General features: G+C 37.4%; 2 protein-coding genes across 2 annotated transcripts in view; one reads left to right on the top strand and one right to left on the bottom strand.

Annotated features, from left to right (window-relative positions):
• LOC117300590 (O-acyltransferase like protein-like) overlaps positions 1-14,132 on the bottom strand; it is a 35,567-nt gene extending 21,435 nt beyond the window's left edge. The window contains exons 1-2 of the mRNA XM_033784251.1: positions 14,034-14,132; positions 8,415-8,550 (exon numbers count right to left, since the gene is read on the bottom strand). The gene's annotated coding sequence lies outside the window, so the exon portion shown is untranslated. The remainder of the gene's footprint in view (positions 1-8,414; positions 8,551-14,033) is intronic.
• On the top strand, positions 1,413-20,486 carry LOC117301131 (O-acyltransferase like protein-like). The gene is made up of 15 exons (XM_033785021.1): positions 1,413-1,791; positions 2,176-2,339; positions 3,945-4,023; positions 6,968-7,037; positions 8,429-8,558; positions 9,132-9,333; positions 10,211-10,378; positions 11,122-11,218; positions 11,876-12,149; positions 13,098-13,177; positions 13,967-14,071; positions 14,943-15,096; positions 17,540-17,726; positions 19,025-19,167; positions 20,328-20,486. Exons 1-15 carry the CDS (start codon positions 1,413-1,415, stop codon positions 20,484-20,486), a joined length of 2,391 nt encoding a protein of 796 aa, XP_033640912.1.
• The last annotated feature ends 7,246 nt before the right edge of the window (positions 20,487-27,732 follow it).

A 27,732-nucleotide genomic window follows, 5' to 3' on the forward strand; every position in this document is an offset into this window, starting at 1 on the left:
AAATTCGAGGAAAATTACTTCTTTCTCAAAACTATGTCACTTCAGAGGGAGCTGTTTCCACAATGTTTTATACCATCAACCTCTCCCAATTTACTCATTACCATGTAAGGTTTTATGCAAATAATTATTTTGAGTAATTACCAATAGTGCCCACTGCCTTAAAGGTAATACATTTTCGGACGAGTAATTATCGAAGTTATACCCTTGCTTGAAACCACAGCATTTGAGTGGTTGTAATCAGATAAACATAATGTGCCACCTTTGCATGAAAAGAATATCCGAGGAGAAAATAGAGTAATTGAGTTCAGAATCAAGGAAAACAGGCAGAACTTGTTCACAATTGTGAGATCCAATATTACATGTCAAAAGAGGAGAAAAGGTTATTTTGTGTAATGAGTCAAATGGAGTCTTTGCGGTATTTTAACCAACAATCTAAATTTTTTGTTTTATCATGGGTGACTAAATCATAATATGTTTCTTCGGTGTCGGTCTACAATGAAGTAGTCAACTGCTATAAAGTTGTTGGCGTCTATAAACAAAACAACACATTCATGCGGGCTAGACCTTTTACTTCAACACAATACCGTCATTACCAAAATAGTAAAAGAACAATATATATATATGTATATATATTTGTATTTTTAGGCAAAGTATAATTACCATATACATTTGGTTATAAATGAGCATGTAAAGTCAGTCAGTAAAATACATACTGGTCAGGGAAATACTATGTGAGAGGTCACATGTTTAATGCGTCTAGATACCATTTAAATGTTAATATAATTTGGTCTTGACGGTAATTATAAACTTGTGGAAAAACACTGTGTGTAGTGCAATGCAAAAATAAGTTTACCAGTACTATATGAATCATAGCTTAAAAATACTTTTTATCACTTTACAATCACTTAATGGTGGATACTTCAAAATATTATTCTCAACTTAATCTGACTTTATCTTTTCTTGCGTTCCAATGAGTCTTGTGTAAAGAAAAATTAAAACTATCTAAAGCTGATATCTTATCGTTTGGAGGCTAACAATGACATAACGTTTTTTTTTAAGCTTCGACCCCACGGCTTGTTCACATGATTTTAAACTCAACATGCGCAGTGAATAGAAGAGATATCGTATGTCGTCGATCGAGTCTATGCTTTGTGCATTAATGTTCGTGTACAGTATCACCATTACGTCACCTGCTCATGTGCCGGAACATTAGGCCACAGAACTATTGCTTGTGCGCAGCCATCTGTACACTTTTTTGGTTACAAGGAAACCAAATGTGCGACAGATACATATTCAACAATTCTTTGCATGCAACCAGTAGGTTCGAAGTTTAGCTTTATCACACACTAATCGTTGACAAACCGATTGTTTCTTCTGAGCAGAAATTTCACTGCGAGAAAAAACAAAACAAAATGGCCGACTGCCGGCTTCTGGTAACAGTTCTGATACTTTCAACAGCAGTTTTTCCACACGCTGTGCAATGCTTCGAGACTAACAACCCCGAAGCGGCAGACCTTCTCAGCATGATACAGCGTATTGGTGGGGGTGCCATGTCGTTGATAGAGCAGAGTGCATCAGCGAAGCAGGAGGCTCTTGGATGGGACAGTATAGACCAGGATGAGCTTAAAGAGTACTTTGATGGCGATGTTCCGGGTATAATGCAACAACTTAAAGTTCACGTGAAGCAAAACAGAGACACTGGTATCTTTCAGAACGTGACGAGTGCTTGTATGACCAACGTAGACATGTTTCTGGACGACTTAGAGCAGTCTAAGACGTACGCAAGGCAGAGTGAGTATTTACAGACGGGTGTAAATTTATTGTATGTACATCAAAATTGCTATTGTTTTAGTGCTTTTCAATGGTGGGGGGGGGGGGGTTCTAAATCGTTCGAAAAAAAAGAGAGTCCTTAAAACCAATTCTTTTAGGGTGCCAATTCTGTACCACAGATTCAAATTCCAAAAAATTCCATACGAGTAATTGATAATACGAAACCGAGAAATGCTGAGTGCAAACAAGGTAGCAGTTTAAGAGTATTGACACGCTCTAAAAATTGAAAACCTGTGGTTTTTAAGTAGTGAAATTATTATGAAGGAACGAATCTGTTATCGTCAATTTATCAAACTCTGTCTTTACATTTTTGGTCTATGTGTTTTTTTCCCATGATTATTTCAGTGGTCCACTCCAATGGAGGTCGCAACCCGCTAGCTAATTTGGAGTTCAAACTCCTTACGGCAAATTATGGCAACTTTGAGGAGTGCGAGCTGGTTCGAGACTACAACAAAGACGCGCCGTTTGATACCATGTATTGCTCAGTTCTTTATCCGTACCCGATAACTGTAAGTTCTCTCAATGATTCTTTAAAGCCATTGGACACTTTCTGAACAGAACAACAATTAAAATGTCACAGATTTACAAATAACTTGAAGGGTTTACAGAATGGTGAAAGACATACTTTGAAATATAATTCTTTACTTTTTGAGAAAACATTAAAACAATTATCAAATATCGAGAATAAAGGATTTATTTTAAACACATGTCCTGAAACGGCGAAACGTGCGGGAACAAGGGTGGGTTTTCCAGTTATTTTCTCCCGACTCCGATGACCGATTGAGCCCAAATTTTCACAGGTTTGTTATTTTATACATAAATTGTGATACACGAGGTGTGGGTCTTTGGACAATACTGTTTACTGATGTTAAAAGAATTAAAATAATTTCCAGGCATAATTTAAAGGCAGTCGACACTATTGGTAATTGTCAAAGACTAGCGTTCACAGTTTGTGTATCTCAACATATGCATAAAATAACAAACCTGTGAAAGTTTGAGCTCAATCGGTCGTCGAAGTTGCGAGATATGAATGAAAGAAAAAAACTTGTCACACGAAGTTGTATGCGTTTAGATGGTTGATTTCCAGACCTCAAGTTCTAAACCTGAGGTCTCGAAATCAAATTCGTGGAAAATTACTTCTTTCTTGAAAACTATGGCACTTCACAGGGAGCCGATTCTCACAATGATTTATGCCATCAACCTCTCCCCATTACTCGTCACCAAGAAAGGTTTTATGCTAATAATTATTTTGGGTAATTACCAATAGTGTCCACTGCCTTTAATATGTTAAACTTTGAATTAGTCACTTCGTCACGCCATTTTAAATAATAATAATAGGGAGTTTCAGCCGCACGTTACGCGACCAAAAACTTGAACGTGAACGTCAGAAAATTGTGTTGTCTCTGGGTTACGTCACCACGTGTGGCTTATTTCATAATTACGTATGACGTCTGCACTGATGTACCAAACGTGAGAAATAGGTATTTTTCACGTATGGTTATAACGTTAAATTAACAACAACATTTTCTGACGTCCACGTTCACGTTTTCGCTCGCGTAACGTGCAATTAAACCTCCCTAATAACAACAATACGCGGGAGTGAGTCGAACCCACGACTTTTGTTTAATTCCAGATAATATTGTTCACTTTAAGTGTGAGTGGGACATTGCAGCAAACATTTGTTGTTAAAGGCAGTGGACACTGTTGGTAATTGTCAAAGACTAGCCTTCACAGTTGGTGTATTTCAACATATGCATAAAATAACAAACCCGTGAAATTTTTTGCTCAATCGGTCGTAGAATTTGCGAGATAATAATGTAAGAATAAATACCCTTGTCACACGAAGTTGTGTGCTTTCTGATGCTTGATTTCAAGACCTCAAATTCTAAACTTGTTGTCTCGAAATCAAATTCGTGGAAAGTTACTTCTTTCTCGAAAACTACGTCACTTCAGGCGGAGCTGTTTCTCACAATGTTTTTTACATCAACCTCTCCCCATTACTCGTATTCAAGAAAGGTTTCATGATGATAATTATTTTGAGTAATTACCAATAGTGTCCACTGCCTTTAACTACGAGTGACTAATCACGTTTTGTGTCTCTGCTTGTTATATAGACTTATGCACGAACATCGTTATGTGTGCCGGCGGCTTGCTCTGGTCCTGAACTGTTCGAGCTAACCAAGGGAATTCCAGGTAAGTTTCACTTGCTTCCATCGCGCTGCATTTTAAAGGAATGTACCCTTTTTTCGGAACAATTGTTTTTGGCTAATTAAGTGTCCTGCAGCCGATTTCACAAAACGCTAGGATTAAACCTAACTCGAGTTAGGACGAGTAACCCGCCCTAACTTAGGATGAGTTCAATGCGTCCTACGTATTTGGATACGGAACTGAACCCGTCCTAAGTCATAAGATGAAGTTAGGAAGAGTTTGGTGAAATCGACGGCTAAATGAATTTGAATGTTGGGATCTCTTTGTGAGCGTTACAATAAGTGCGTTTTCAATAATATTTGTTTTATGACACTATATCCGACGGTAGTATTTGCATGGTAACATGCTGGAAGAGCTAAACTTTTAATCGGCTTTTTGTTAAAGAAAATAATCCGTTTCAAAGTGTTCACACTAACAAACTTATCAATGCCCACGATCCCTTGATACATAAAGCGGTAATGTCCTGGATGTACATAGTCTTCGACTCCGCTCTTCGTAAATCGTTTAACACTAGACAACAGTATAACGTTAAGGGGCTACCATTATATGCTATTTCCACGTTCTACAAAGTTTGTAAAAAAAGGTGCATACATTTGTCATATTTAAAGTCATTATACACTTTCGGTACAGAACAAAAACAGTTCACAAATTTACATATAACTTACAGGGTTCACAGAAGGTAATTGCAAACGCTTTCTCTTGAAATTTTGTTCCATGAAAAGCTTAAAACATTAAAACAATATCAATTCTCAATATCGAGAATGACGGATTTTTTTAAACACATATCATGACACGGCGAAACGTGCGGAAACAAGGGTGGGTTTTCCCGTTATTTTCTCCCGACTCCAATGACCGATTGAGCCTAAATTTTCACAGGTTTGTTATTTTATATAGAAGTTGTGTTACACGAAGTGTGGGCCTTGGAAAATACTGTTTACCGAAAGTGTCCAATGGCTTTAAGTTTTATGCTTTTGTATCCTCCAACGGTGACCGATTTTACATTGACCGGAGTTGAAGGTAGTGCTACATTTATGATTGTTATCTTTGTATTGTCACATCATGCCAGGCATTTTTTGTTTACATTATGGATTAATGCCAATACAGATAGAGTCGACTTTCATAATTATATTTGTTTTCTTCTGGTAACCTGGTCAGCCATTTAGTACATACCATATATTTTGTTATGATTGATCCAATACTTTTTTTAATATTTTTTTTTTTTTTTTTTTTTTGGGGGGGGGGTACCCGTCATTACAGTTACAGTGCTTAAAATCAGCTCAGTAATTTCTTCACGACAGAAAAATCATAGGTAACCATAGCAGTGATAAAGCGACACCTTTGTTTCTGCTAAAAACCTGTTTGGTTATAACAATTCTATAGCATAGTTTAGTTGGTCATCACTGGTCACATTTGGGAATTGTCAAATACAAGTATTTTCAGCTGGTGTATTGCAAGCATCACATAACAAACCTGTGAACATTTCGACTCATTTGGTCGCCAAAGTTGAAAGAGACGAAGGAGAGGAAAAAAACACACATTATGCTTAATAATAATAATAATGCTTAATAATAATTGCTCAATTTTGTAAGCTTTCAGATGCCTCTTAAGAGGCCTCGTGCTGACATGGCAATCTTTTAAAGGCAGTGGACACTATTGGTAATTGCTCAAAATAATAATTATTAACATAAAACCTTACTTGGTAACAAGTAATGGGGAGAGATTGACAGTATAAAACATTGTGTGAAACAGCTCCCTCTGAAGTGCCATAGTTTTCGAGAAAGAAGTAATTTTCCACGAATTTGATTTCGAGACCTCAAGTTTGGAATTTGAGGTCTCAAAATCAAGCATCTGAAAGCACACAACTTTGTGTGACATGGGTTTTTTTCATAGTTATCTCGCAACTTCGACGACCAATTGAGCTCAAATTTTCACAGGTTTGTTGTTTTTTATGCATATGTTGAGATACACCAATTGAGAAGACTGGTCTTTGACAATTACCAATAGTGTCCACTGTCTTTAAACTCTTTGAGTGAGTAAGTGTATCTTAAAGAAAAAAAACTACTTTACTTCAGAAGAAGCCGTTTGCCACAAAATTCTAAACTATCACAGGCTCTCCATTGCTCGCTAAAAAGAAACATTTTTGGCTAACAATTATTTTGAATAATTACGATTAAGTGTCCTTTAAATCTGCACAGCAAATTTTTTCAACAGACCGTTCATTGCTGACCAAATAGAAGATATTTTTGCGGTTTCAACAAACCGCTACCTGAGCGGAAGGTTTTTAACGGAAATGGTATTTAGACTTGTTTATAGTGCACTTGTTGACCATTTTAATGTAATTTTGATATGTTTACACTTCTGAATTTTTCGTAATTATCGATTAAAAAATCAGGCCCCAACCTAAAGGTTTTGAAAAACTAAAAACACTTCTGCCGTTGAGAGCGCGCGCCAAAGGACAATGCCGCTGACGTCATTTGTGGGAGTTTGCTTTTATTATACCTCCACGCTGCAACAAAGCGGCTTTACAAATTGAAGCTTCCAACTATGAGGTTTTAAGAGTGATTACGTAACGGGGCTTTTCGCAAATCTCTCAGAAAAGCACTGGATAAGGGTATTCAAAATGATTGTTTTTTTTACACAATCAAAATCTATTTATAATCATATGACTCGATTTCCTTATTCATTGAAAACATTTTAAATGGAATTCAGCAAAGTTCACGACTTGACGTTTTCGTTCAAGCAGGTCTTTAAGGTTATTTGTTATCTCTGTGTTTAAATCATCTTCATATGTACTTTAATTTCCTAAACTGATTCATTGTATCGTTCCTAATATATTCTTGTAATCCAATAATCTATACGCAGGGCAAATATTTTCAATTGGTGAGGATAATATCTGCCGATATTGAATAAACGTATTGATTATTTACAGTGATCGGACCTTATCTGTACTATGACTGCGCAATTGATTATCCATGGTATGCTGGAGCTATTGTCACCGTGTAGGTACACCCTTTTCATTCTGTTGTTTTATAGTTTAAGGCAGTGGACACTATTGGTAATTGTCAAAGACTAGCCCTTACAGTTGGTGTATCTCAACATATACATAAAATAACAAACCTGTGAAAATTTGAGCTCAATTGGTCATCGAACTTGCGAGATAAGAATGAAAGAAAAAACACCCTTATCACACGAAGTTGTGTGCGTTTAGATGGTTGATTTCAAGGCCTCAAGTTCTAAACTTGAGGTCTCGAAATCAAATTCGTGGAACATTACTTCTTTCTCGAAAACTATAGCACTTCAGAGGGAGCCGTTTCTCACAATGTTTTATACCATCAACCTCTCCCATTACTCGTCACCAAAAAAGTTTTTATGCTAATAATTGTTTTGAGTAATTACCAATAGTGTCCACTGCCTTTAACAAAACAATTTTTAAATAAGACTTTAATGTGCAAATTGGTCAATGTTCATTGATGGAAAACAACAACAATAGGAATCTCTTGATAGTTGATGAACCATGATTTGGTTTCATGACATAATAATGGCACCTTGTGACCTGTCACCAGTATTCATGGAAAAAGGTCAATAAAAAAATTCCGAAAATGTGATTTGATTGTGGAATCACTTAATTCTTACAAATAGTTTCATAGTGCCTCAAAAAAATATAATAGTTTCTGCATAGTAAAACACACCTGGACAATGGTTAAAACAAAGTAGAGGTCAAAGCAGAAGGTTAAATACTTAAATCATTCAATAATGCCCCAACAAATGCAAAATGAAGCCAAAAACTCTACTAGCGTTTTAATTTACCACCCTATACGAACCGTTACATTGTCTTGGCCTTAAATCAAGGGCACGCGTTGACTGCAACCCCATAATGTCACGCACGAAAAAGAAGTCAACCGAAAACTGTAAGCCAAAATTGTCTATGATTTGATGTGCTCTGCACTTTTTTCTGCACCAAATGCTTCTTTCATTTGACTTGGAACTGATTTGGAGTTTGAATCATCACACTGATGATTATTTTTGGAAAGGGCCACTGTGTGGCACCATAATGTAGCCCGAGCCCTAAATGTAGCCTGACCTAAATGTAGCCCCAAACATGTACATCTAGGTACATGTTTGGGGCTACATTTAGGTCCGGTCTACATTTAGGTACATGTTTGGGGCTACATTTAGGTCCGGGCTATACATTTAGGTACATGTTTGGGGCTACATTTAGGTCCGGTCTACATTTAGGTACATGTTTGGGGCTACATTTAGGTCAGGCTACATTTAGGGCTCGGGCTACATTATGGTGCCGCACAGGCCACCCACATTAAAAGATTACTAAAAAGAAAACTCAAAGTTGCAAAATGACGGTCAATCTTTGTACGTACCTTCATTGTTGTAGATGCGTGTTATGTTTCTTTCTTGTGGTGGTTACGATTGGAACCGTTTATCACATTGCTGCACAACGGAGAATCCAAGAAAAGATTGATACGACAGTAGAAGACATACAGAAGCGAGTGCAACCTGAAGAAGTAAGTAATATATCAGTTATTATAAAAGGCAAGGTAAAAACACACTTAATTCTTATTTGATTCAAAGGGTTTACAATATAGTGCGCCACCAATAGTTTGTATCGGAAATGTTGTTGTTAAAGACGGTAAATATGAAGCGATTGCAATATAAAAGGTAGCCTGAACACGTTCGGGGCTTCGAAACCTGATCATGTATTCCAGTGTTTAGTAGAATATAAAGCAAGACAAGTTCTCAAAAGAACATAATCTACATGCATGGAAATACAAAATAATGGTGTTCTAAAAATTTGGTTTGCGGTAATACCGTTAACCACATATTTATTGACACCTCATCATGCAATTCCCGACCTTGCATCAGCCTCTTTTGAGGTTCGGCGGAAACAATATAGTGGGAGTGTACTGTTTTATTTGGGTGTACTACAGACTAGTTAACCAAAACTCAACAGTGTCATACTGTTGTGCAGGCCCTACACTATAATCTCAAAACGGCTTCATAGACGTACATTTATATCAAACATTGCAAGCAACACAAGCACGGCCTACGTTAATCGTTTTAGAAATATCTATTTGCAGAATATTTACGAGAGTCTGGACACTGCCGACGAAGAGGCAGTTGAGGTTAAAGCTAAGACCCAAGTGGACAGTGAAAAGGCCGAGAGCCGTAATGGCAAAATGGTGGAACTTGACATCGAGGAGAAAAATGGTGACGTCAGACGTCGTCCAAGTTACTCAGGGGCCGATACATCGGCTGCAAGGAAACAGCTGAAGAAATTAGGTGAACATTTTAGAAGGCTTGTTCAAAAAGCAAAAGGGCGCCGGCAGATAAACAATTGTCTGACTTGTGAATGAACTCGCTAAAACTGTTACTTTACCAACTCAAACGGGGGTGGGGTCGATGAAGTTAAACAAACTGAACAAAAACAATCTGCAGGAATTACCAACAATGTTGTAGTATTAAATCACTGTGCCTCGGCAGCCATATCTAAATAACAAATCTTATCTATACGTAAAAATCTCCTGTTAATACTTTGAATGAACAATGCTGTTTTCTGAAGAACCAGAGCGCACCCCACCCCCACCCCCTCTTAAATTTAAAACCATTATACACTTTCGGAACAGAAAAAAAAAAAAAAAAAAAAGTTCACAGATTTACAAATTACTTACAGGGTTTACAGAAGGTTATGGTAAAAGACTTCTCTTGAAATAATATTCAATGAAATGATTTGTTTTTGAGAAAATATTAGAACAAATATCAATTTTCGACATCAAGAATTACTGATTTATAGTAAACACATGTCATGACACGGCGAAACGTGAAGAAACAAGGGTGAGTTTTCCGGTTATTAGCAGAAATTTTCTCCCGATTCCGAGACCGATTGAGCCTAAATTTTCACAGGTTTGTTATTTTATACGGAAGTTGTGATACACGAAGTGTGGGCCTTGGAAATATATGTCGTATTCAATACTGTTTACCGGAAGTGTCCAACGGCTTTAACGAAATTTGCCACAATTGCTTTCTGTACAATGTATTTTGCATGATGGCCATAAAAATTTCCATTCAATACAAGACCAATACAATACAGAATAACTGTTTCACTTTCTTAATTATTACCACAATCATTTATAATTCTTTTTTTTTTTTGGTTCTGCAGGTTTTCTCAATAGACTTATGATGAGCTTCTCGTGCATTAACAATGGCTCTAAGATCTTGAATACTGAGCAGACTGCGGGAAGTCTAGCTTGTCTGAATGGTATTCGCGTAATCAGTATGTTCTGGATTATTCTCGGCCACACCCTCCAGTTTCAAATTATGTATTGGGGTGAGTAGGACCGGACGTGGGCAGGAGATCCCCCCCCACACCCCGGAGATTCGGCCCCCATATATATCAAACTGTGTACAAACTTCTTCTGATAGCGCCCTCTTTTGAATCATCTTCCCCAGCCCGTGTTAATTTCCCATTGCGGGACCGAATCACCGGCGGACAGATATCCCTGGGACACCGGGTCCCATTTGGCGGCTATCAGCTGGATCTACGGCTATATGTAAATTGAAACAGCCGTAGACGTAGCTTCAGAAGCTAATTCGAAGACGGTCATACAACAATTAGTTACTGGGCTACGCCAAACTGCAAACCACCTCAACTCATATTGACGTATCTCCACAATTAAATAAATTGTTGGTTTTCAAGGCAGTTATGTTTTCGATTCCATATTTTCAAAGGAAATTTTTGAATGTATAGGCCTAGCTGCCATCTACTAAAGCAATTTCTCAGACTCCATCATATTTACAGCTATAGATGCATGACTAGTGTGCTTGGCTAGCCCTGTTATGGTGCTTGCCTCTAACCCTGTAATATTGTCCCTTGCAGTTTGTTTGATCTGTAAATTTCTTTCCATCTTCTTTGTAATTGTGTCATACTCACGACGTTTTATATTTTTTTTTGTACATGAGTGTGTATAACGTTCCCCGTAATTTGACCTTTTGTTTCTAAGAATAACTAAATAATTAAATTAATAGTTTTAGGAAAAACTAAACAAAATTGTTTATCCTCTCTCTTTCCAGATGATATTCGACAACCAATTCAACAAGTTGTTCCTGTTTTCCTCGCCTCCGGACTCATTTACTCTACCGTCTCTGTGGATACTTTCTTTATGCTCAGGTAACTTCTCATCTTATTACAATCATTCAAACACTGTTAAAGGCAGTGGACACTATTGGCAATTACTCAAAATAATCGTTAGCATAAAACTTGGTAACGAGTAACGGGGAGAGGTTGATATTATAAAACATTGTGAGAAACAGGTCCCTCTGAAGTGACGTAGTTTTCGAGAAAGAAGTAATTTTCAACGAATTTGATTTGAGACCTCAGATTTGGAATTATTTTGAGGTCTCGAAGTCAAGCATCTGAAAGCACACAACTTCGTGCGACCATGGTGCGACAAGGATGTTTTTTTTCTTTCATTAGTATCTCGCAACTTCGATGACAGATTGAGCTCAAATTTTCACAGCTTCGTTACTTCATACATGTGAAGATGAGTCTTTGGCAATTACCAATAGTGTCCAGTGCCTTTAAGGTGCGCAATATAAGGCTTCGTGAAGTATTCATCTATTTTCTTGCATAATTCTCTTGCAACTTCGATGACCAATTAAGTCCAAATTTACAAAAATTAAAATTCATTGATTTCCATTGACCGGCACGCGCCCGTTGGACAAGTATTCCATCAATGTTTATTTAAATTTTCTCGACCCTAATCACAACTAATACAATTGTCTTATTTTGGTGTTCTATTCATTGCCTCCCGTTTTCATTCTGCAGTGGTCTTCTGCTGACATACCACACAATGAAGCACCTGAAGAAAACCAACGGCAAAATGAACTGGTTGATCTTCTACTTCCACCGGCTATGGCGGATAACCCCAGTGTACATGCTGTCACTGGTGATCTGGGCGTGTCTAGCTATACACTTAGGCCAAGGACCCGGTATGATAGGCTTGTTTGAATTTGCAGCCGACACGTGTGAAGAGTACTGGTGGACTAACCTGCTGTACATTAACAACCTGTACCCGTTCCCTGGGGACCTTTCCCTACAGGTGAGTATCGAGATGACGGTGTGGGGGACACTAGCTGTACCATAAAGCCAGCCTCAGGTCGACCTTACGTCAACATAAAAAAAAACAGTCGGCGACTGACTTGTCAGGATCACACTGCGCCTGAGCTAAGACCTTCGGGAACTTTTCAGTCGGCGATTATTTACGACCTGAGAGTAACTGCGATGATTTTAAGACAATCTGAAACAGTCGCCGCTAGAAAAAAATAACAGTCGCAAGAGTAGAACACGTTAAACTTGTACGACGTGATCCCGACGGTCGTGAACTAATCCAACGCACGATTTCTCAGTTGTTGTGACCTGAGCATATATTATTTTGTCTGCACGTTGCCGACGGTTTGCTGCGGGCGCAAGAACATCGAAGGTCGACCCAAGGCCGGCTTAAAGTGCACCTCCAAGTTACTGAGAGAAAGTGTACCTCCAATCTTAAAAATAAGATGTATTACGAAGCGCATTGCCGTCACATGAATAAAACAACATTCCCTCCTATTTAATACGCGTACGGAATAAGTTTAGACTTATCGTGTCTGTACACGATAAGATGTTTTATTTTTTTATTTTGTTTTTTTTATGTGGCGACAATACGATTTCGTACGAAAAGCTCTTCCATATACTACTAGTATTACTAGTCCTATCTGAGTTAGGACGAGTAACCCGTTTCTCCAGAGGGAGCCGTTTCTCACAACGTGTTATTCAATCAACAGCTCTTCATTGCTCGTTACCAAGTAAGTTTTTATGCTTACAATTACTTTGCGCAGATACCAATAGTGTCCAGTGCCTTTAAAGGTATAATCTACCACTTGAATGCCATACACATGGTTTTCGAACGAACCGTGTGGATGGTATTAGAAAGAGTAGTCTTGTAATTTTAACAACTTAACAATTCATTTTGAGATATGTTACTAGTGTGTTTTACTATTTTTGTTAACAGTGTATGGGCTGGTCCTGGTACTTGGCTAATGACATGCAGTTCTTCATCATTAGTCCAATAATTCTGTACATTTTGCATAAGTAAGTAAATCTATTGTTTTTTAGGTTGGTTGCGTCTCATTTGTTTTTTAAGTTTCGTAAAGTCATCGTTTAGAAATTTTGCATGGTATCTTGATTTCCAAGTTGCCAACTAAATACTACAGTGACTTAGAACTAGGTAGTAATCATAGAGCTATATATATTGACTAGAGCGCTAACACCCCGTTATACACGCACTAAGGTTTTGAAGCCGTGTGGGCGCATCCATGTTTATGTACAAACCAATACAAAAGCTTGAAATTTTGTACGGCAATTGTACGGCTATTTGCATGATCGTGCGTCTGTTCTTTTTTATGTGCCATCGAAGCAAAAAATGCAGCAAATGTGAACGCACAATCTGCTGATCAGCGCACAAACTGCGAGCGTCATGTGCGTCATGATTAAAATGCGCGTTTACCTTTTTTTAGTACGGCAATCAAGTCGAAGTTACGGTTTTCATAGCGCGGACGTACGCGAGTGGACAGCTGCGTACGTATACGCACACGCAGAATGTAAAATAATCGCGGCAATGTGTGTTCTCTTAAAATTCCGAGTTCACGCAACACATCAAACATGTCTGCGCCCAGGGTGGCTTCAAAACGCAGAGCAAGTTAGCGCTCTAGTCAATATATATAGCTCTATGGTAGTAATATGTTTTGTGAATGTGAAAAAATGAAGCACGGTGCTTCACGCCATGGGGTTATCGAGGCCTTTATGGACATAGCTCACAATTTTTATAGACCAACGATTTGTACTTCTGTTGATTTTTTGAATGTGTTTTATCTGTTGCAGGAATTCAAAGATTGGGATAACTCTCATAGTTAGTCTTTGTCTCGGGTCTTTTGGTATCACAGCTTACCTGGCGACGTACTTCGGTGCTCCTGTAGGACTACGTGAGTAAGTTGATCCTCCAGCATGGCGCCTTGTGACGTAGACCAGTTGCACGCAGTAATGTGTCTTGTTTTTTTGTACAAACAATGATAAAAGTATCGTGCTTGTTAACTAATTTTTTTGTAATCAAAGGCAAGTTTACTTTTTCTTTCATCTCTATGTCTCGTCCAAACAAGATTAGATTCTTGAGTTATTCAAATGTTACTCTGTTCTCCCAATGTCTTTGAGCCTTTTTAAAGTTACTGGACACAATTGGTAATTACTAAAAATAATTGTTATGATAAAAACATAATTGGGAACGAGCAATTGGGAGCTGTTCATAGTATCAAAAATTGTGAAAAACGGCTCCCTCAATTTTTTGTTTTTGTTTTTTTAGTAACATAGTTTTTGAGAACGATTTTTTTTTTCCATAGGCATTAGAAAGCGCACACATTATTTATGCAAAAGGTTATTTTTCTCTCGGAACTTCAACGACCAACTGAGTCCACATTTCTAGATTTGCTTAATGCATAAAATGTTGGGATACACCGAGTGAGAATACTGTTCTTTGACCTTTACTAATGGTGTCCAGTGCATAATCAACACTCCTTCAAAGATGTAACTCCAGACATGGCACCACCCATCAACGGACAAATGAAGCCAGTTAAAGACACTGAAATTTTAGGTCTCGAAATCAAGCATCTGAAAGCAGCACACAACTTCGTGCGACAATGGTGTTTTTTCTTTTCGCAACTTCGACGACCAATTGAGCTCAAATTTTCACAGGTTTGTTATTTTATGCATATGTTGAAATACACCAAGTAAGAAGACTAGTCTTTGAATATTACCAATAGTGTCCATCCAGTGTCTTTAATTTAATTCCTAACTTCATTTGTAGGGCCTACAACAACAATACTGTAGTCGTATATGAAAATCCAAGTGCGGACATCATCTATGGCAAGCCATATTGTCGGATCCAAACCTACCTGGTTGGAATGATAGCTGGCTATATCTTCTTCAAACTCAATGGACAGACTATCAAAATGAGCAAGGTATGTTTTTTGTATTTAAGCCAATAGTTTTTAAAGTTTAATACAAAATTATACTTGGTTGGAATGATATAGCTGCATATTTTTTTTTTTTACAATTGGAAGTCTATGAAAATGGGCCAGGTATGTGTTAGTTTGTATCTAACTATAGTTTTTATCGTTAAATACACAACCTAATTGGTTGGAATGATAGCTCAATATATATGTGTAACAATCGACAGTCTAATAAAAATTAGCAAGGTATACACGAGTTCGTATCTAACATTAGTTTTTCATAGTTAAATAATAATCCAGACCTACTTGGTTGGAATGATAGCTGGATATATATTTGTTTTACAATGGAAAGTCTATTAAAATGAACAAGGTATACGATGGTTTGTAACCAAATGAACAAGGTATACGATGGTTTGTAACCAAAATGAACAAGGTATACGATGGTTTGTAACCAACGGTATAAAAGGCACTGTACACACGAATGCTCAACATAAAACATACAATATTACTTGGTAACGAGCAACGGAAAGCTTTTGATAGTTTAAGACATTGTTAGAAACGGCTCCCTATCCAAGATAGTTAAATTTATTCATTTTGTGGGTAAATATTTCTCCCTTGTTCAATTTCAAAATACTTTATTTTTATTTTTATTATAAACAAAACTAAAGCAAACACCAAACAACTCACCCCTCATCCCACTTGTCCCCCAAATGACATCGACACAATGCAGCCCCTCCCCCTTCATGAAAATTTCTGGTTGAGCCACTAGCAGTCTTTGGGTATTACGGTCATGTTTAATGTAGTGCTTGTTTAAACCAATGATGCAATATCAAAGGGACTGTGTGTTTCCCTAGACCGTCTTTCCACCAAGCCGGGGCCAAGTGCCAGACCCCTAAGGTAGCCGGGCGGGGCGATAGCCCCGCAAGCCTCCTCGATGCACCATTCAACTGTTCATTTCTTATTGCACTCAAAACAACAGTCATTGGTCATGTTCAACATAAGTTATCTATAGTAAAACTTGTTCTTACCTTGGTTTTAAGATATCGACACTAGTACAGATTCCAAGACATGTTTTGTAAAGCTACCGTGAGCTTAGTACAGTACTAAGACATTTCGATCCAAGTTTCACTTCATTCCCATTGCCTTGTTACACCCACATATCATCCACACATGTCTAACTGACATTGACAATAGATCATGGCTCTAGCACAAGCGACTATTCATACAGCCGCCATGATTGCATCGTTGAATGCACTTGCAATGCGTGCCAAACAGCAAAAGGAGCAATGCTCGCGACAATTTGTTACATCATCATGGTCTTAGGAATGTTCACGCCCTCTGTTGTAAACAAAACAAACTTGGTTTTGCTCACTTGTTTTTCTGCACGGCATTGTAAAATATTCGCTTCAGGATTGATTTCACCATTCTCATCTCCGAAGTTATTCTCTAATAGGATATCAATTAATATAAACCTTGAATTATTCAACTCGTAAAGACTTGTTTGTTTACCAATTTACATGCCTTTAAAAACACTTGACCGGGAATTGTCAAACACCAATCTTCTCTCTTGGTGTATCTCAACATATGCATACAGTAACAAACCTGTGAAAATTTGAGCTCAATTGGTCGTCGAAGTTGCGAGACAATAATGACAGAAAAAACACCCCTGTCACACAAAGTTCTGTGCGTTTAGATGCTTAAATTCGAGACTCAACAATGAAATCATGAGGTATGAAAATCAAATTCATTCTCGAAAACTGCGATAATACTTCAGAGGGAGCCGTTTCCCACAATGTTTTATATTCTCAACCTCTCCCCATTAATCGTTACGAAGTAAGGTATTATGCTAATAATTATTTTGAGTAATTACCAAAATTTTCCAATACCTTTAAATAAACATGCTCTGGTAAGAAAAGAAGAAGAAAAAAACAGATGTCTAAGATCACAGTTTTACATAAAACTTACATGGTCTAAAGATGATGATGTTATAATTTGCTTTTTTTTATATTTTAGTCTGAAATGTATTATATTTGATGAAAAAGAAATACAACTACTTTCCTGTTTTAAGTTTATCGCTCAGTGAGTGTTTTATTAAATTTTCTTTGCACTTCTTGCAAAATGTGTAATCGGTTATCACTATTATCATTATTTCTTTTTTAAGTTCGCCCAAAACAAGGCTAAAGTCCACTCTATAGGTTAAGGGCTACAAGGAAGAAAACATAGAAATGCAGTAACTCAGTGGAGCTGAAGGTAGGAATTGATATTCCTCTTAAAAGAGGGCAGAGCACAGGATTAAGTTTCAAAGAGATGCAGTACGAGGGGTTCTACATTCTAAGATGAGAACAAGCAGAGAGCTTTTATACGCCGCCCAGCAACTGCTTTGTTACACGAATTCTGTAATGTTCCTTGAAATGAAAAAATCATAAAAACATCTTTGTTTTCTTGTCAACAGCGGGTCAACGCCCTAGGGTGGCTGATTGCAGTTGCCCTGGGTATGGGTGTGGTTTTCGGTCTCTACAGGTCGCCAGATAACAACGAGATTGAATTCTACGCCGCCGTAATGTACACAACTTTCAGTCGATTTGCCTTCGCTGTGGCTGTGGTCTGGGTGGCGTTTTCTTGTCATTTCGGATACGGAGGTAGTTTTTAGTCAATTAATGTTATAAACAATTTCGTTTGTACATTTTAAAAACCGAAGTGTTAAAAATTGACACCATGGACGTGTTGTCACATACCCTAAACCCCTTAAACAGCCAATAAAGGATGATCTCAAATATATAGATATTACAGTTTTCTAACAGCTGCAGTCAATCAAGGAAACATAAAACATATACTAAGCCTCTTACCTCACGTTAAAACATAGTAAAAATGGGTTTTCTCCTGAACGCTCCAAGCCAAATTTCTGAAACACGTGGGGTCAAACAAACCCGCGCGACAAAGGAATCGTGACGTCAGTGGCGGCTATTTGGTGCGGAAATGCCAAAGCTGGAGAACTGTGTTCAAAACCAATAGGGGAAATTCGTCACTGGCGTCCAGGGTCATTATAATAGATAAGCCGTTTTTGACTCTCGGCTGAAAAAGCCGCGCGGCCGGGTGCATTTTTGACTCGAGATATTTATTACTAAATGCAAATTTTGTAAAATGGTTATTAACCGGTATCTACGATGTCTCTTTGGCCATAAAAAGGTAATAGTTGACATATTGAGATCATCATTGGCTCTTTAAAAAAGCCCCACACATTTACATCATAGGGTGTTAAAATAAAATCCAAATGTGCTCATTTCTATACCCACGCCATCGGTGGATTTTACAAAGACTAATGCTATCTCGAGTTCGGACGAGTAACTCGACGTTACTTAGTAGGGCTAGCCTTAACACTCATCTAGGACTCGTTACATTTAGGAGCATCACACGTCACGGCAGTGAACACATGGTTAAAATCAAGTATGACACATGACGTGTGTGTTCATCCAATCGATGACGAGGGTCTGTGTGTGCGGTAGTTCATGTTTATTTATACATGTACCTTCCGTTATCATTTGATCCTCGTTTATCTAAGAAATGGGTGTGTTTGATGCTTGTTCTTGTTTATGCCTCTGAAAAAGTTCCGGTTTGGATCAAAAGCTAAAAAGCCATCTCCTCTACTCATTTTTATATTTATATATGATGAGTAGGGTAGATGGCCTTAGCTTTCGATCCAAACCGGACCTTCTTCAGAGGCATGGAAGAGACCAAGAGGCCGACCTCGTAATACTTGGGTGTGTCAGCTGAAAGCAGACTTTTAGTCTCTCGGGCACGGCAGCGATGGCAATCTGCATCGTATCGCATTGGTTGGGTGGCTCTATACGTCCCCCATGGTGGATGCAGAGCATGATGATGATGATGACGATGATGAATATATTGGACTGATCGTTATGCTTATTATATTATTCTACAGGACCAGTCAATACCTTACTAAGTTGGGGATTTTGGGCTCCACTGAGTCGCATAACCTTCGGTGTTTACCTACTACATCCAACACTGATATACGTCATGTATGTTACGTCTAAATCACTCTACCACTTCACGGTTATGTCATATGTAAGTATTTATGGAATCACCGGGACCCACGTGTTCGTAGAGCTGATTAAGCAGAAATTACTGCTTAACAGTTTTCTGCTTAGCAGAAATGAGAAGGATATACCAGTCAGATATTTTACACGTGACATTGCAATTTGGCTGTTAAAGGCAGTGGACACTATTGGTAATTGTCAAAGACTAGTCTTCACACTTGGTGTATCTCAACGTATGCATAAAAAAACAAACCTGTGAAAATTTGAGCTCAATCGGTCAACGAACTTGCGAGATAATAATGAAAGGAAGAAAACACCCATGTCACAGGAAGTTGTGTGCGTTTAGATGGTTGATTTCAAGACTTCAAGTTCTAAATCTGACGTCTTAAAATCAAATTCGTGGAAAATTACTTCTTTCTCGAAAACTATATGCCACTTCAGTGGGAGCCGTTTCTCATATTGTTTTATACCATCAACCTCTCCCCATTACTCGTCACCAAGAAAGGTTTTATTCTAATAATTATTTTGAGTAATTACCAATAGTGTCCACTGCCTTTAACCATGTTGCTGTGCCTAGCTCCTTTTTTAAAAAAGCTCTGTGCAATTGGGCTTAGCTTATGTAAGATGACACTAACTTGCAAGTACGGGGCCACAGTTGAACGGTGTGCTGCTATGGGGGATTTTTCCAGTGGCATTTATGTCCAACATTCGGCTATTGTTGTGTTGGAATTAAGTCCGACAGCGCCCTCCTTTGTCTCAATTTCATTTCGTCCATAAATATATTGTCCATACACTCCGGAAGGACACATATTCCCTTATGGCACCAGTGTATTAAATAATAGCTGCTTTTTAAGAATGCCGGATTTAACCTTTATTTTTCGTTTTCTTAAGACCCCTTTAATGGCGTTACAGGGACCAGTTTCATCATTCAATTGCATTATTTTAAGGATAGAAACTTGTAAATCTGAGAACAGTCTTTTAGAAAAGTTCATGTAAAAGCCAAGTTCAGTTAATGTTCTTGCATTTACTGAACATGAACTAGGACATCTCACACGAGATTTTAGTTATCAGTTTGTTTGTCCTATACGTTCGCGCATTCAAGTTGGGTTTTGTAACAATTTTGTATACCAGTTGTTGACCAATTCTCAGCAAAATTTGTAATAAAAACTATACATATTCAATCTCCAGATCTGTGTATTTGTTGGCAATGTGGTGGTATCGTACGTTGCGGCTTTCCTAATGTCGATCGGTGTTGAAGGACCGCTTCTAGGCCTTGAGAAAGCCATTCTTGGCGGCGCTGGTGATCAACCAATCAAACCGAAGAAGACTACTCCACCAGCAAAATAATCAACTATAGGTAAGATTAATGAGCATTTAACTTTTAAAATTAAAATATTAAACTTTAAAATATACCTTTGGTTTAAGTTATATACAAATGGAGATGCATGCTCATAACACACTACTGGTTTTCATTTGTAATGCCGCAAAAACAAGATATGTTTTGTTGACTTTCACTTCAGCGTTCGCCATTTTGGATGTCTAGAGAGTCAAGAGAACATTCAACAACTATTTACATACAAACTTATTTTTGACCAGGAGCCTAACTTTACCTATTGCAAGCAGTGCAACTTTGCCTTGATCACTTTGTGCATAGTGGTGTTGCTGCTGTATCTTAAAGGCAACAGTGGACACTATTGATAATTACTCAAAATAGTTATTAGCATAAAACCTTTCTGGGTAACGAATAATGGGGAAAAGTTGAGAGTATAAAACAAGGTGAAAAACGGCTCCTTCCGAAGTAATGTAGTTTTCGAAAAAGAAGTAAACTTTTCACGAATTTGATTTCGAGACTTCAGATTTAGAAATTGAGGTCTCGAAAGCCACAACTTCGTGTGACAAGGTTTTTTTCCTCTATTATTATCTCGCAACTTTGACAACCAATATTGCGCTGTAATGTTCACAGGTTTGTTATTTTATGCATAATGTTGAGATAAACCAACTGTGAAGACTAGTCTTTGACAATTACAAGTAGTGTCCAGTGGAGCAAACAACTCATTATTTTACAAAACCACATTAGTTCGAAGTTTAATCTTTTTTGCCACTAGTTATAAGAGTTATTACAAAAACGTTTACATTCCTTAATGTAATGTCAGTTTGTGTTGTTTCTCTTTTTTTCTCTCAACAGACGTTTCACTGACGGACTAACAGGGCCGTGTGAAGATTTTGATACAATTTACATTTTTGTAAGTTTGCTTTTAGATTGGAAAATGTTTTCTTTCCTTTACAATTTAATCAAACTCTCATAGTAAACTTTCCAATTGATTTTATTTTTTACATAATACTGTAATTCACATGATTATATTAGATACTATCACAATACGACTCTAAAAAAAGTAACATTTAAATTTCAGTTGTGTTTGTGTCTGTGTAGATAAAACACTCCTTTTAGACGAATCGTATGAATTAACAAATAATGAACTTTGTTTATAGATATCCAAAAAAAAAAATCAACCAAGTTTAACATTATTTTGTATTTTGTATTGTAAAAAAATTATTTTGGGGGGCAAACAAAAAAGCCCGATCCATTCCATTAAAAATTTATTAATGTTTACGTAAGCGATTCTGCATCAGCAGTGTCGTTCGTCATCCAATTTTTCATAGAGGCTCTCTAAACATTACGTTCATTCTTAGAATATACATGGTTCTTTTTTTAAACATAGTGGCTTACTCTAGGGCCTTTGTAATTTTTACTATCACGGTTCATTCAGCCTCAAGTTTATGCTCAGGTTTACTTCCATACCATTCGTACGGGCAAACTAATTATAGACCTTAATAATAGTATGGGGAGGTCGTATACAGGAAGCCTAGGGTTGTACATCAGGGTCTGGTCTCTTCAAAAAAATACATATAAATTAGAAGTTACAATCATGAGTTTTAAAAATAGATAAATAAGCAATATTCATCAATAGGCAACGTGGTTTCAACCTTCGAACTGTTTTCATCGGAATTTTTGTTTTTAAATAAACCATTTCCATTTCAATACATTGGACAGTTCCAAAACCTCTGTGTCATGTTGTTTCGTGAGTTTTTCTGGGTGTTCCCTGTTTGTGTGCTTTCTTAACGATAATTCTTTCTGTTGTCGTGCCAAGGAACATGTATATTTTACTACTAACTTGACACGACTGAGTGGTTCTTCGCATATGTTTCAGTTTGTAGTACAACTTGTTGCAATCGATGTCGAAGAACATACACTTAGTGAAATGTTTGTATGTACATTTCAACATCTTAAGGTGAGGCTAAGATCGAAAAGGCGTCAACTAATTAACACAGCCATTGCTTCCACCAATCTCTTCCTAACTAGATGTTCAATTTTAGGACTAATGACGAGTTACGTTCCGTATCCGTTGAGGTTAGTGCGCACTAAACCCATCCCAAGTTAGGACGAGTAACTCGTCCTAACTCTAAGTTGGATTAATCCTAGCGTTTCGTGACATCGGCTGGCATATCCCTTAATGGTTGTCCGAAAACGAAAATGGTTGACCGGAATTATCCTTCGATTGCCGATACAATGCTACCACTTATCTCATGCTCAAGTTTATGCAACATTCTGGACAAAACACAAGTAAACAAACTGGTTTAATTTTAAGTGCTTTATTTATAAACAGTTACAGTTGTGCTGATAAATAATTACATTTAATGAAAGCTCTCTTTGAACCTAAAACCAAGACGAGCCCAAGATGACAAAATAGCACAATCGAGAAAAATCTCTCAAAAAAAGTAAATTAAACAAAAGTAACTTAGTAACATGGGTTAAAAGTAAGTCAAGCAACCTTACAACCCATAGTGAAATCCAAGTACCAAAATAGCGATCTCTGTCATCATACGTCTCCTACTTTTGTTTGTGTTTGCCATTAGCCTTGGAACCAATAATTTGATCAATCTCCCACATTACATTTTTTGTTGTTGAAGGCACTTTTGGGCTCCACAGAGTCTTAAAGGCAGTGGACACTATTTGGTAAATAGTCAAAATAATTATAAGCATGAAACCTATAACAGGTAATGGGGAGAGGTTAAGAGTATATGAAACGTTCAGAGAAACGGATCCCTCTGAAGTGGCGTAGTTTTCGAGAAAGAAGCAATTTTTCACGAATTTGATTTTTTAGACCTCAGATTTAGAATTTGAGGTCTCGAAATCAAGGATCTGAAAGCACACAACTTTGTGTGACAAAGGTGTTTTTTCTTTCATTATTACCTCGCAACTTCGACGACCAATTGAGCTCAAACTTTCACAGGGTTGTTATTCTATGTATATGTTGAGATACACAAATTAAGAAGACTGGTCTTTGACAATTACCAAGTACCCAGTGTCTTTAAACTACACATAACTTTTTTAAACCGATTTACAAAAGGAAAAAAAAAACATGTTCACGACTCATCTGGGACCCCAAGAATCAATATTTTTTGTTAAGCTTCTGAAACTTAATGGTGGCCAAAGTACAATAATGATCAAAAGTGTAAGGTAAGTTTTTGCTAAGAATCGTGACTTTTTATAGTCATTTCCTGATTCGCAAATTGAACCTAATTTTGATTTGCTGGTCCAGTCGACACGGTTCGCAGAGCACAGTAGACGTAACAAGCAATTCGGCACCTCCAGCCGGATGTTGGAGGTCGAGTTTTATTTAGAAAACAACTTCACTTTGGTTTAATGATACGGTAAGGACGTACATTTACATTGATGGTCTGTCTACTAATTGGCACAATAATTGTCCCATTTATTTCCCCATTAATAAAGAACCTGCTTGAACGAAAATGTCAAGTCGTAAACTTTGCTGAATTTCATTTAAAATTACTTCAAGCAATAAGGAAATCGAGTCATATGACTATAAATAGATTTTTGTATTGTGTAAATAAACCACAATCATTTCGAAATACCTTTTGGTTACGAACAATTCAGAAGTTTACACAATATCAACATTACATTTAACTAAATAATAGCATTTCCGTTAAAACATTCCGCTCAAGACGCTGTTTAAGGTGTGAACTATGGACTAAAATCATTAATACATGGCTCAGAGAAAATGAACTCTGCGTCAGTTAAGGCCCAAAAAGTAACAAACCAGCTGGGTTTGGGTGTAGTTATGATGTCAGAGGTCAGGGTAGATCCTTCCACGCCTTGGACTGCCACCTCGAAACGACCGTTATCGTTCGTGATGATGACTGGTACTCCGATGTACTTCCCGCTGGCACCCTGAGTTGTCCACCTTTGAGTGGAGTTTTCCCGTTCTAAGAAGGTTACAGAATCAACGTCCAATCCTGCATTCAAGTAGTAACAAGTAATCAAAATTTCAACATAAAACAAAAGTTTGTTTTTCTGATCGATTTCAGTAAAATATCAATCAATTTCATTATACGCTTTCAAAACCACGCAATTCAATTTCTTTACGGAACAAGTTAATTTAAGATGCATTAAAATGCATACATTTTTTTCCTATCCGTTTGTTCTAGCATACACAATTTCGTTCGTTTCGTTCAGATTTATGTTTCTAGTTTATTTATGGGCAGTCAGAACCATTTTAAGTTTAATTTAGTTTACACCTTGGGGGATTAAAATTGACGAATAGCAAAAGTTGGAGTTGACTTTTACGAAATTAAACGAGGTGGCGGCCTGCCGTCGATTTCACAAAGAGTTAGGACTCGTCTTATCTCGAGTTAGGACGAGTAACTCGTCCTAACTTCGGACTAATCTAAAGGTCTGCATGCTACAGTTCTAAGCCCTAAGATGAGTCTTAAGTTAGGAAGAGTTTTGTGAAACCGACGGCTGATGACTTAAATGATCTTCATTGGCCAGTGAATGCTAAACTGTTGAAATTAAATCCCTTCTTTTGAGCTAGACGATCAGTGTAAAGCTCACTATCCTTGAAATTGACCTGAACTTCCCAAACAATCTTAACAAGACATGTTAAACCGACCTGAGAGGGAGAAAGGACACCGTATAAAAGAGTGATGATGAAAGTCCATTTTCTTCACTAAATGGTTGCTATTTGATGACACTTATTGTTTAATTATTAACTTTGGTTGACCTTATAATAGAAAATGTCAACCATGGTTTATTCTTACCTATCGAGTACAGTGCTTTATCAAAACCAGGACCATTTGGGGAAAGGTACACGCTCACTTTAACATTGGCTGTGAACTTAAGTCGCACTGGCGACGTCATCAGCACATGACGCTCCTTGTCACCAATTAACTGAAACGTATTTTGAGCACAAAGTGACGTTCCATTAAATGTTGTTCCTGAAATTTAGAATAAAAAAGGCATAATAATCGAGAAAGTAAAAAAAATACATCTTTTAGCTTTAATATTAGTAACTTAATTTCCACCGTTTTGTTTTAAAGAGACGGTACACGTTTTGTAATTACTCAAAACTAATATTAACTTCAAAACTGACTTAAACGAGCATTGGAGAGCTGTTGATAGTATAAAACATTGTGGGAAACGAGTCCCTCTGGAGTACGTAGTTTTGAGAAAGAGGTAATTTGTCACTAAAATAATAAAATACTTCTAGCTAGAAGTATTTTATTCCTATCTAAAAACACACAAATTCGTCCAACAAGGGTCTTTTTTCTTTCATCATTTTCTCGCAACTTCAAAGACCAATTGAGCTCAAATTTTCACAGGTTTGTTATTTTATGCTGATGATGGGATACAGCAAGTGACAAGACTGGTCTTTGACAATTACCAAACGTGTACAGAATTCTGCAACACTGTAGTGCATGATATAAAATGATATGCTTTTGAATTGGGAGTCCATATGTGGCATACATTGGGTAATTTGAGTAAGGTATTATAATTCCACTTATTAGTTACAGCAATCGTGAGGGTTTTATTCTGCTCCTTTCTGTTTTGGGACTCACTCTGGTATTGCTGTGATTATTATATTCAGTACTTTTCTTTTGTTTTCCTTTCCACAAATAATGCCCATTTTAAGTAAAAACCGTACTGGTTTTTAAAGCATGTTGCCCAAAGAAAAGTCCGTATATACGCCCTACTAATTTCGGGTCAATATGACTCGATTTGGGTAATTGTTGACCCATGATTCCATTTATCAGCGAGTACTATAACCAGTGGTCGCTGCTTTGAACATTCAATATTAATGAATTCAGATTGATGTGTCATAGCGTTATTATGTCGACCGATACGTATAAGCAAAGGGAATGAGCACAAAACATGTAATGTTTGCCATTTATAAATTCCAGGTTAGACTTGACTCGGATTCCCTTGTCTCAGGGGGCGAATCGTTTTGGGGTCAGGTTGACCAGCCGACTTGACGGTACTTTAGCTTGCACTCTGCTTAAGCTTGAACTCTCTTCTGTGTCTTTTCAATCCAGATTCTGAGTAGAACTGGCCCAGAAACTCCTGCCGAAACTCCCACCGAAACCCGGAACTGAGTTCAAGCCGGAAGTTTTAGTTAAAGACAGTGGACAGTGGACACTATTGGTAATTGTCAAAGACCAGTCTTCTCACTTGGTGTATATCAACATAATGCATAAAATAACAAACCTGTAAAAATTTGAGCTCGATTAGTCATCGAAGTTCCATTATGAAAGGAAAAAACACCCTTGTCACACGAAGTTGTGTGTTTTTTTATGATTGATTTCGAGACCTCAAACTCTAAACTTGAGGTCCCGAACTCAAAGTCGCAGAAAATTATTTCTTTCTCGAAAACTACTTCACTTCAGAGGGAGCCGTTTCTCACAATGTTTTATACTATCTACCTTTCCCAATTACTCGTTACCAAGTAAGGTTTTATGCTGATAATTATTTGGAATAATTACCAAGTGTCCACTGCCTTAAGGGCCAGGTAGTAAATTCTTCGTTTTATATAATATTTTGAAAATTTCTGATAAAACAAACCTGTGCAGTTAAGTGACGGTACGTGAATCTGCCCCTGCTCGTTGACCAACACAGGAATGCCATCAAGCTGCTTACCGTGTGGATTCATGTTCACCCCACCTAGGCGAAACTTGGTACATTCACACGGTCTCTCCTCGGTTAGTGACCAAGATGAACGCTTAGTAGCTCGGTTCAGGTTCTGAGTCACGTAGCAGACGCGTCCACAAACTGCAATCAAACACATACAAAAATAGTTAATTTTGGTTTTCGCAAACATGTTAAATCTACTGAAGAAACACTTTCCGAATCCGTACTTATTTTAAACAAAAACATTTCATAATGATGCTACACTCATTTTTTTTCCCAGCGTTTTCTTATTAAAGCCTGTATACTTAAAGTCACCTGGAAACAAATTTTTTTTTTCTTTCAAACATAAGAGTATATGCTTACGAACAATAAAACAATTTTTTTAGTCATTGTTTGTCACGATTTATATGTTTAAAAAATATATAAAGTTGTTTGGGGGGCTGACTCCGCCTACCCCTTTTGTGACGTCAATCGAGGCAGACTTTGCCTGCAATGCGTATAGTAAACACACGTGCAAAGTACATGTACGTCCAAGTCGTGAGTTGGTACATTTCAAAAAGTGTTTTTCTGCATTCAGCAGCAATACACCTGGTCGGCATTGCCGTTTTTTTT

This window comes from Asterias rubens, chromosome 16, assembly GCF_902459465.1.
Source record: "Asterias rubens chromosome 16, eAstRub1.3, whole genome shotgun sequence".
NCBI lineage: Eukaryota > Metazoa > Echinodermata > Asteroidea > Forcipulatida > Asteriidae > Asterias > Asterias rubens.

Excerpts from the sequence above, each read along its gene's own strand:
- LOC117301131 (XM_033785021.1), top strand. The coding sequence starts at position 1,413 with ATGGCCGACTGCCGGCTTCTGGTAACAGTTCTGATACTTTCAACAGCA. Across the intron at positions 12,150-13,097 it reads CTGGGGACCTTTCCCTACAG|TGTATGGGCTGGTCCTGGTA; the intron begins GTGAGTATCGAG and ends TTTTGTTAACAG. Across the intron at positions 19,168-20,327 it reads ACTTCACGGTTATGTCATAT|ATCTGTGTATTTGTTGGCAA; the intron begins GTAAGTATTTAT and ends TTCAATCTCCAG.